Here is an 11,716-nt window from a genome sequence, read left to right as displayed (position 1 = left end):
GATATTATCAAATGGACACAGTGACAGGCTATATTGTGCATATTCTCTCAAATGGCTCCCGGCCTGCATCTGTGCTTATTTAACAAGGAGGCCAAGGGAGGCTAGGGGATCTGCTCTGCTGTCATGTTTTTCCACCTCATTGATTCTCCACATTCATCCGGAGAGTGTCCATCTCTGCTATAAAACTGGACTAATGAGGCTTTTATGGTCAGAATTATTGGGATATCTGCGCAATGGACACTCCGGAACTATACAATTCAATTGGTACATCTCCATTAACAATGAGAGACTGGGAGGCAAATATAAAGTGATTTGTATCTTTTATTTCATGGCCACAATGGTTCATATTAATGCAAAATATTCTACCTTGTAGTATGTGTCACAAATGTAAGTTTGATGAATATGCACTGCATGCGTCATTCCTCATTACATGTTCATGCTCGTAAAATATTTGTGAGTGAAACTTTATGACACCTAATCAATCAATAAACATTTCAATGTTTTCAGAGGATATCTGATTCCGTGGGAAAACTCCTTTTCAGGACAGCAACTGACCCATACAAGCGACCAAAAGTGAAAGTTCCCACAAGGAAAACAAATGCGCTAATTTGTAATAATATCAGTGTGAGACCTGTATACATTGTCACCTTGCTGCCATCCACAGGGATATTTGTATCAAATTGTATTCGTCCAGTGTTTGTCTGTGCATTGCATAACCTGGACGGATTATTATTTTTTTTCAACCAAAACATTAACTTCATTCACACTCAGCGCCTGAGGTGGGGCGGTAACACCCTCTGTACATGCTCCAATCCAGCTTTCTCGTTCATGTCCCTCTCTCCGCCTTCCACCTTTCTCGCCGTGGTTGAACAAATGCAGACTCCCATTCTTCCTTCCTTCCTTTACTCAATGCACACTAATAAAATGTTTGGATATTGAATATAGAAAGAAGTACATAACTTGTCTACAGACCGTATTTGAGCTTCTATCATCTAGTTGCTATAGCGACAGCTGCCTGTCATATAGATCTGGTCTCTATACGAGCCTGGTTACTGTTTAACCTCTCCACCCACATTTGCCCAGATTAGGAAAATCAATAAGATAACAGCGAGGAGTACCTACCTACCTACGGCTGGGGCCTTACCTTGCATCAACACTACCCTTTCTCACTATAACGCAGGCGGCCGCTAACTTCCATATTTGAAATCCTAGAACTTTAGGAATACAGGAGAACAAGAAAGACACATTTGAAAGAAACAGGGGGAGGAGAGAGATGGTCAATGTAAACTCACAAGTCAGTACAAGCATGGAGATTCCATTCGCTGATGGTGAGTACACAGTTTCTTTTACCATCTCACGGTTTCGGTGCGTATGGTGGAGCTCACACCAGCTGTTGACTTTGTTTAACCTGTGGTTGGCAATACACAGTGCAGAGGGCTTCTCTTCTGGCAGGCAGGTCCATTCATTCAATGTAGAAAATGTCGTCGTCATTTTTGTCTGTGTTTTTGACACGACTGCAATCAAGGAGGTGTGGAGAAGATATGAAGGTTGTTAAAAAGGGCCTCACAATAAGCTGAGACTGACGGATGAGACTCCATTCAGACTGATATGAACCTGGGAAGTCAAAGCTTTGAAGAGTAGAATAATACGATTTAAGGTCCAATATAGGCAGTGGGTAGTATTTGATGAATGGAAAAGACCGCGTCAGAGTGAATCAGGATGAAATCATAGCCAGGATAGTAGAAAGGTGTGAAGAAGAGCGGCCTGAAACGCTGGGCTTTCACTTGAAAAAGACATGTGAACCACCTAGGGAAAACTGGAAAAGCATCTAACCACATCAGCAACCTCTGATTCAATTACACTAAAGTTGCCAAAACATGCCTTTTCAGGAGTGTACTGTGTAAATAGCTTGGGGTTGGTTTTCATTATGTCACTAACCACACATGGTATGATTTACATATGAGTATGGGAGATGTAAAACTCCCCAACCAAACTAGGGATATTAGTTGTCCTAAGAAGGGCACACTAGAGTAGCGTCATTGTTTAGTCAAAACTGTTGGGTTCTTTCTGGTTTTTATTATACTGTATTTCTTTATACGATGTTTCTTTGTGCAGACATAAAAATGCTGCAAATCACAATGTCACAGGGTCACTCCTCCTAATTTGAGATAGTGCTGACATAATGTCTCATGCATCAGTAGACTTAATAATACTGACATTAGTACGTGACAGCCATGACCTGCAGTTATGAGTTTTTGTCCCTGGTGGACATTACCTGGGCTGCACCTTATTCCCTTACAGCAGTGTCTTCAACCTTTTCTTGCCCAGGGACCCCCGCCCAGGCAAACCTGCGACCCAGGGACTCCCATCATGTTTGCAAAACATGTTTTTTTTGTTGTTGAAATCTTGTCTTATCATCCGGTGAATTATAATAGCAAGGACAAGTAATCAATATTTCAAAATTAATAGATTTGGTAGATAGTTTTTCATGATTTTGACCTCCCCACATTCTAATTGGAATAAGTGTAAACTCTAAGATCGCCTATACTAGAAAGGTAACGTGAAACTAGGGCTGTGACAATAATGGAACTTTGGGTAATGGTGAATTGTCATGCAAATGAGCAGATTTTGGCATATTTGTCTTATTGTTTTAAATTTTTTGAGCTTGTAATGCATCATAATGCATATTTGAAAGACATACCTACTGAATACAACAATGACATACAGTACTTAATTAATACAACACAGCTTTGGTTACACCCGTCTCAAAAAAGAATAGTTTTGACCGCTTAGAACTTTTGGAAAGGAGGCTTCTCCTCCCAACCGTGCCGTTCTGTCCATAAAATGATTACCAACTTTACCCACTTCATGTAAAAATGAAAAACTGCTATTGCTTAAGCTATAAATACTTGAATATAAAGTTTAAACCCCCCTTCTCTTAAAATGAATGTATTAAGACGATTACGATGACTATTATACAATAATTGTGCCAGCCCTACTACAAACAAATTCACATATAGCAGCTGTTTAGCTGGTTAAACAATGGTTAGCAATGTGTTGGCAAAAATGTATGTCCAACTCAAGAAGTACTGCATCATGAAGGGGCCTTGGCCTACAGTCTGGATTCAGACCTACAATACCAGTCAAAAGTTTGGACACACCTACTCATTCAAGGGTTTTTCTTTATTTTTTTACTATTTTCTACATTGTAGAATTTTAGTGAAGCCATCGAAACTATGAAATAACACATATGGAATCATGTAGTATCATGTATTTTCAACGAATGAAAATACACTACCGTTCAAAAGTTCGGGGCCACTTAGAAATATCCTTGTTTTTGAAAGAAAAACACATTTTTTTTGTCAATTAAAATGAAATCAAACTGATCAGAAATACAGTGTAGACATTGTTAATGTTGTAAATGACTATCGTAGCTGGAAACGGCAGATTGTTAATGGAATATCTACATTGGCGTACCGAGGCCCATTATCAGCAACCATCACTCCCGTGTTCTAATGGCACGTTGTGTTAGCTAATCCAAGTATATCATTTTAAGAGGCTAATTGATCATTAGAAAACCCTTTTGCAAATATGTTAGCACAGCTGAAAACTGTTGTGCTAATTAAAGAAGCAAGAAAATTGGCCTTCTTTAGACTAGTTGAGTATCTGGAGCATCAGCATTTGTGGGTTTGATTACAGGCTCAAAATGGCCAGAAACAAATAACTTTCTTCTGTAATTCGTCAGTCTATTCTTGTCCTGAGAAATTAAGGCTATTCCATGCGAGAAATTGCCAAGAAACTGAAGATCTCATACAACGCTGTGCACTACTCCCTTCACAGAACAGGGCAAAGTGGCTCTAACCAGAATAGAAAGAGGAGTGGGAGGCCCTGGTGCACAACTGAGCAAGAGGACAAGTACATTAGAGTGTCTAGTTTGAGAAACAGACGCCTCACAAGTCATTAACTGGCAGCTTCATGAAATAGTACCCGCAAAACACCAGTCTCAATGTCAACAGTGAAGAGGTGACTCTGGGATGCTGGCCTTCTAGTCAGAGTTGCAAAGAAAAATCCATATCTCAGACTGGCCAATGAAAGAAAATATTAAGATGGGCAAAAGAACACAGACACTGGACAGAGGAAGATTGGGAAAAAAGTGTTATGGACAAACAAATCTACTGTAAGTTTGAGGTGTTCGGATCACAAAGAAGAACATTCGTGAGATGCAGAAAAAATGAAAAGATGCTGGAGGAGTGCTTAACGCCATCTGTCAAGCATTTTGGAGGCAATGTGATGGTCTGGGGGTGCTTTGGTGGTGATAAAGTGGGAGATTTGTACAGGGTAAAAGGGATCTTGAAGAAGGAAGGCTATCACTCCAGTTTACAAAGCCATGACATACCCTGTGGACAGTGCTTAATTGGAGCCAATTTCCTCCTACAACAGGACAATGACCCAAAGCACAGCTCCAAACTATGCAAGGACTATTTAGGGAAGAAGCAGTCAGCTGGTATTCTGTCTGTAATGGAGTGGCGAGCACAGTCACCGGATCTCAACCCTATTGAGCTGTTGTGGGAGCAGCTTGACCGTATGGTATGTAAGAAGTGCCCATCAAGCCAATCCAACTTGTGGGAGGTGCTTCAGGAAGCATGGGGTGAAATCTCTTCAGATTACGTCAACAAATTGACAACTAGAATGCCAAAGGTCTGCAAGGCTATAATTGCTGCAAATGGAGGATTCTTTGACGAAAGCAAAGTTTGAGGGACACAATTATTATTTCAATTAAAAATCATTATTTCTAACCTTGTCAACGTCTTGACTATATTTTCTATTCATTTTGCAACTCATTTCATGTATGTTTTCATGGAAAACAAGGACATTTATAAGTGACCCCAAACTTTTGAACGGTAGTCTATATTCTAAATAAATCACTGACAGTGTCACCAGCAAAGCACCCCCACACCATCACACCTCCTCCTCCATGCTTCACGGTGGGAACCACACATGCGGCGATCATCTGTTCACCTACTCTGCATCTCACAAAGACAAGGCGGTTGGAATCAAATATTTCAAATTTGGACTCATCAGACCAAAGGACAGATTTCCACTGGTCTAATGTCCATTGCTCATGTTTACTGGCCCAAGCAAGTCTCTTCTTCTTATTGGTGTACTTTAATAATGGTTTCTTTGCAGCAATTCGACCTGATTCACAGTCTCCTCTGAATAGTTGATGTTGAGATGCATCTGTTACTTGAACTCCATGAAGAAGTTATTTGGGCTTCAATTTCTGAGGCTGGAACTTCTAAAGAACTTATTCTCCTTTAGTTAACTAGGCAAGTCAGTTAAGAACAAATTTCTATTTACAATGATGGCCTACCCCGGCCAAACCCAGACAACACTGGGCCAATGGTGCACCGCCCTATGGGACTCCCAATCACGGCCGGATGTGATTCAGCCTGGATTCAAACCAGGGACTCTAGTGATGCCTTTTGCACTGAGATGCAGTGCCTTACACTGCTGCGCCACTCGGGAGTCCAGTTGTTACGACTGCACTTGAAGAGTGCACTTGAAGAAACGTTCACATTTCTTGAACTGTTCCACATTGACTGAACTTCATGTCTTGAGGTAATGATGAACTGTCATTTCTCTTTGCTTATTTGAGCTAATCTTTCCATAATATGGACTTGGTATTTTACCAAATAGGGCTATCTTCTGTATACCACCCGTACTTTGTCACAACACAACTGATTGGCTCAAACGCATTAAAAAGGAAATTACACAAATTCACTTTTATCAAGGCACATCTGTTAATTGTAATGCACTCCAGGTGACTACCTCATGAAGCTGGTTGAGAGAATGCCAAGAGTGTGCAAAGGTGTCATCAAGGCAAAGAGTGGCTATGTTGAAGAATTGTTTAAAAATGTTGGGTTACTACATGATTCCATGTGTGTTATTTCATAGTTTTGATGTCTTCCTTATTATTTTACAATGTAGAAAATAGTAAAAATAAATAAAAAGCCTTGAATGAGTAGGTGTGTCCAAACTTTTGACTGGTACTGTATATATACAGTGGCGTCAGAAAGTATTTATACCCCTTGACTTATTTCACATTTTGTTGTGCTACAGCCTGAATTCCAAATGGATTCAATATATTTATTTTGTGACCCATCAACACACAATACCCTATAATGACAAGTTGAACATTTATTTAACTAGGCAAGTCAGTTAAGAACAAATTCTTATTTAAAATGACAGCCTACCGGGGAACAGTGGGTTAACTGCCTTGCTCAGGGGCAGAACAACAGATTTTTACCTTGTCAGCTTGGGGATTCAATCCAGCAACCTTTTGGTTACTGGCCCAACACTCTAACCACTAGGCCACCTGTTGCCCCTAACATGTTTATAGAAACGATAGCAAATTTTTTGAAAATGAAATAGCAAAATATCTTATTAACATAAGTATTCAAACCCCTGAGTCAATACATGTGAGAATAACCCTTGGCAGCGATTATAGCTTTGAGTCTTTCTGGATGAGTCTCTAAAAGCTTTGCATACCTGGACTGTAAAATATTTAGGAACATTCCATGTCATCTTGGTAAGCAACTCCAGTGTATATTTGGTGTTGTCTTTTAGGTTATTGTCCTGCTGAAAGGTGAATTTGTCTCCCAGTGTCTGTTGGAAAGCAAACTGAACCAGGTTTCCCTCTAGAATTTTGCCTGTGTTTAGCTCTATTCCGTTTCTTTTTATCCTAAAAAACTCCCTAGTCCTTGCCAATGACAAGTATACTCATAACATGATGCAGCCACCACCATGCTTCAAACTATGAAGAGTAGTACTCAGTGATGTGTGGTGTTGGATTTGCCCCAAACATAACGCTTTGTATTCAGGACATAAAGTATATTTCTTTGCCACATTTTTTGCAGTTTTACTTTAGTGCCTTATTGTAAACAGGATGCATGTAATATTTTTATTCTGTGCAGACCTCCCTCTTTTCACTCTGTCATTTATGTTAGTATTATTGAGCACTAGCAGTTCTGGGGGGGGGGGGGGGGGGGGGGCAGTGCCCATGTGACAACAATTTTGGACCCCCTTGTGGCCCCCCTAAATGTGGAGTATGAAATAATTTTTGACATAACAAATTTTTGCTATTGTTCTTTTTTTACATCCGTTATTAGACAGTGGCAATGATGATGATCATGAACATGGTCTTTTGCCTGCTAATGCCTGCAATGCAGTGAAGAAAACGATATGACAACAATAACTTCTAATGTAACTGGCCCCTCTAACAGTACAACTGTTAGAGGGGCCAGTTGAAATGGTCTAGAACCGCCACTGTTATTGAGTACCTACAATGTTGTTGATCCATCCTCAGTTTTCTCCTATCACAGCCATTAAACTCTGTAACTGTTTTAAAGTCACCAATGGCCTCATGGTGAAATCCCTGAGTGGTTTCCTTCTTCTCCAGCAACTGAGTTATGAAGGACGCCTGTATCTTTGTAGTGACTGGGTGTATTGATACACCATCCAAAGTGTAATTAATAACTTCCCCACGCTCAAAGGGATATTCAGTGTCTGCTTTTCTTTTTTTACCCATATACCAATAGGTACCCTTCTTTACAAGGCATTGGAAAACCTCCCTGGTCTTTGTGGTTGAATCTGTGTTTGAAATTCACTGCTCGACTGAGGCACCTTACAGATAAGCGTATGTGTGGGGTACAGAGATGAGGTAGTCATTCAAAATCAAGGTAAGGCCTCCTGAGTGGCACAGTGGTCTAAGGCACTGCATTTCAGTGCTATCTGTGCCACTAGAGATCCTGGTTCAAGTCCAGGCTCTGTCGCGGCCCTGACTGGGAGACCCACGGGGTGGTGCACAATTGGCCCAGCGTTGTCTGGGTTAGGGGAGGGTTGGCCGGCAGGGATGTTCTGTTCCATTGTGCTCTAGCGATTCCTGTGGCAGGCTGGGTGCAATGCATGCTGACATGGTCGCCAGGTGTACGGTGTTTCCTCTGACACATTGGTGCAGCTGGGTTAAGTGGGTATCATGCCAAGAAGCTGTGCGGCTTGGCTGGGTTGTGTTTTGGAGGACGCACGGCTCTCGACCTTCGCCTCTCCTGACTCTGTACGGGAGTTGCAGCAATGAGACAAGACTTTAACTACCAATTGGATCCCACGAAATTGGGGCAAACATTTTTTTTAATAAAAATAAAAAAAAACTGGGTAAACCCTATTATGGCACAAAGACTGAGTCCATACAACTTATTATGTGACTTGTTAAGCAAATGTTTCATGCAGCGCGATACATCTCCTTCGCATAGAGTTGATCAAGCTGTTGATTGTGGCCTGTGGAATGTTGTCCCTCTCCTCTTCAATGGCTGTGCGAAGTTTCTGGATATTGGCAGGAACTGGAACACACTGTCATAAACGTCGATCCAGAGCATCCCAAACATGCTCAATTGATGACATGTCTGGTGAGTATGCAAGCCATGGAAGAACTAGGATATTTTCAGCTTCCAGGAATTGTGTACATATCCTTGCGACATGGGGTTGTGCATGATCACGCTGAAACATGAGTTGATGGTGGTGGATGAATGGCACAACAATGGGCCTCAGGATCTTGTCATGTTATCTCTGTGCATTCAAATTGCCATCGATAAAAATGCAATTGTGTTCATTGTCCGTAACTTATGCCTGCCCATACCATAACCCCACTTCCACCATGGGGCACTCTGTTCACAATGTTGACATCAGCAAAACGCTCACCTATACGCCTGCCAGCTGCCTGATACAGTTGAAACCGGTTCATCTGTGAAGAGCACACTTCTCTAGCGTGACAGTGGCCATCGAAGGTGAGCACTGAAGTCGGTTACGTCGCCAAACTGCAGTCAGCTCAAGACCATGGTCAGAATGACGAGCACGCAGATGAGCTTCCCTGAGACAGTTTCTGACAATTTGTGCAGAAATGTTTCGGTTGTGCAAACCCACAGTTTCATCAGCTGTCCGGCTGGCTGGTCTCAGACGATCCCACAGGTGAAGAAGCCAGATGTGGAGTTCCTGGGCTGGCATGGTTACACGTGGTCTGCGGTTGTGAGGCCGATTGGACGTACTGTCAAATGATCTAAAATGACATTGGAGGCGGCTTATGGTAGAGAAATGAACATTAAATTATCTGGAAAGAGCTCTGGTGGACATTCCTGCAGTCAGCATGCCAATTGCACGCCTCAAAACTTGAGACATCTGTGGCATTGTGTTGTGTGACAAAACTGCACATTTATAGTGACCTTTTATTTTCCCTAGCACAAGGCTCACCTGTGTAATGATCATGCTGTTTAATCAACTTCTTGATATGCCACACTTGTCAGGTGGAAGGGTTACCTTGGCAATGGAGAAATGCTCACTAACGGATGTAAACAAATTTGTGCACCACATTTGAGAGAAATAAGCTTTTTGTGCATATAGAACAATTCTGGGATCTTTTATTTCAGCACATGAAACATGGGACCAACACTTTACATGTTGCGTTTATATTTTTGTTCAGTATATTTAGGCTTGCTATAACAAAGGGGTTGAATTCTTATTGACTCAAGACATTTCAGCTTTTCATTTTTAATTAATTTGTAAAAATTTCGGCAAACAATTCTACTTCGACATTATGGGGTATTGTGTGTAGGCCAATAATACAAAATATACATTTAGTCCATTTTCAATTCAGGCTGTAACACAACAAAATGTGGAAAAAGTCTATAATAATATATACCTCGACCCCTGGTTGAATACCTCTACCTTACAGTATACAGTTCATTACTTTTGACCAGAGTTAGTGCACTATATAGGGAATAGGGTGCCAAATCAGAAGCACTATCAGCCATCCTGGGATGTGACCTTTGACAATAACATCCGTTTTCCTGGACTTGGACAGGAGTGATCTGCCATTTGAGATGGAAGGCTATGCCATTATTTATTAACAGTTTATTACACACATAGACTAAATACAACAATGCTAAAAGCAGTGCAATGATCAAACCGAGAAGTGAATCTACATAGATGTTCCTGTTATTGAACTGAGTTAAGGAGATACGTCTGTAATAAACCTGTGATATGTCTGCGTCTCTATGAGGTTGGATAGAGCTAGTCCCTCTTCAACAGTAATATCAACACTATAAACAATTATCAACAGCCACATAACAATAATAAGCAGCTAAGATGGAGGGTTTTCTTGTCATTTATGATCCCTCCTCTCAAATCGATTGTACTGCTGCCTGAGGCAACAAGCCACCATACGTTCAGTGTAAAATTCAAATGTATATTTCACTTAGCTTCAGGTCATATATTGAGATGAATTGCTCAACCGTCACAACTTGAACAAACTACTACTGGCACTCTGATGCTTGCAGAATCAGTTGGCAAATGTAAACACAACAAAAGCCATAGAACAGCCCTTCAGCGAACGGATCTGTTTACCCAAAATGCTGAATGACTTTGTGGTGGGCTCTGATTGGCTGAACAAGTCAACTCTCTGCCCTATCAGTGACAGGACAAGAAGGAACTAAAGCAACTCAAGTAACCCCAAACAGTCCAGCCCTCCCATTTGTTAACATATAAATAAAGTTAGTGGAATGCAATATAATTCACCTTTCTATTGCTTAGGACTGGGTGCAATCTGCAATTTCTGTATGTTTACTGTCAGTCAGAATGTAATAAATAAGGTTTTAATAAGGTTTGGCGTACGGGCCATATATAGAGTATGACCCATATACACCTTGTTGTCTGCTAGGAGGCAGTGCTTGTGAATGCTGATAGTGTCAATCACTTCAGTTTACAGTAGTACATACTGTCATCAATCAAAATGAAAACTAATCTCTCTAACGAGACTGACAGGATGTGAATGAAGGGTTTTTGGAAAGAGACACTGGGTTCAACACAGTTCTAAAGTGGAGAGAGTTTTCTCATCTGGAGCAGTAGACGTATGCTTTAGGTCACAGACAGACAAATCCTGTTTCGCTCTATTCATCATCTCAAAACCGTCTCATTCGTCATTCTTCAGCTATTTCATGAAAGCTCTCTATGCTTGGATAGGCTACATGCTTGAACTTTTCCTCCTCATATACACTACCGTTCAAAAGTTCGGGGGTCACTTTGAAATTTCCTTGTTTTTTTGTTCATTAAAATAACATCAAATTGATCAGAAATACAGTGTAGACATTGTTAACGTTGTAAATGACTATTGTAGCTGGAAACGGACGATTTTTTATGGAATATCTACATTGGCCTATAGAGACCCATTATCAGCAACCATCACTCCTGTGTTCTAATGGCACGTTGTGTTAGCTAATCCAAGTTTATCATTTTAAAAGGCTAATTGATCATTAGTAAACCCTTTTGCAATTATGTTAGCACAGCTGTAAACTGTCGTGCTGTTAAAGAAGCAATAAAACTGGCCTTCTTTAAACTAGTTGAGTATCTGGAGCATCAGCATTTGTGGGTTCAATTACAGGCTCAAAATGGCCAGAAGCAAAGACCTTTCTTCTGAAACTCGTCAGTCTATTCTTGTTCTGAGAAGTGAAGGCTATTCCATGAGAGAAGTTTCCAAGAAACTGAAGATCTCGTACAACGCTGTGTACTACTCCCTTCACAGAACAGCGCAAACTGTCTCTAACCAGAATAGAAAGAGGAGTGGGAGGCCCCGGTGCACAACTGAGCAAGAGGACAAGTACATTGGAGTGTC

At 41.0% G+C, this 11,716-nt stretch overlaps 1 protein-coding gene across 2 annotated transcripts in view; it reads left to right on the top strand.

Moving 5' to 3' along the window:
• Positions 1-1,093: 1,093 nt before the first annotated feature.
• Positions 1,094-11,716, top strand: part of LOC106567096 (hepatocyte nuclear factor 4-alpha) — a 33,208-nt gene continuing 22,585 nt past the window's right edge. Inside the window, exon 1 of one of the 2 annotated variants that reach the window (XM_014135985.3) lies at positions 1,094-1,328. In XM_014135985.3, the coding sequence (XP_013991460.1) occupies positions 1,274-1,328 (55 nt within the window). In that variant the 5' untranslated portion in view covers positions 1,094-1,273. The remainder of the gene's footprint in view (positions 1,329-11,716) is intronic. The other variant, XM_045693270.2, reaches the window with a different exon arrangement.

Source organism: Salmo salar, chromosome 13 (assembly GCF_965601325.2).
Source record: "Salmo salar chromosome 13, fSalSal1, whole genome shotgun sequence".
Lineage (NCBI taxonomy): Eukaryota > Metazoa > Chordata > Actinopteri > Salmoniformes > Salmonidae > Salmo > Salmo salar.
The sequence above is the reverse complement of the archived record's forward strand: the minus strand, read 5'-3'. Positions and strand labels throughout refer to the sequence as shown.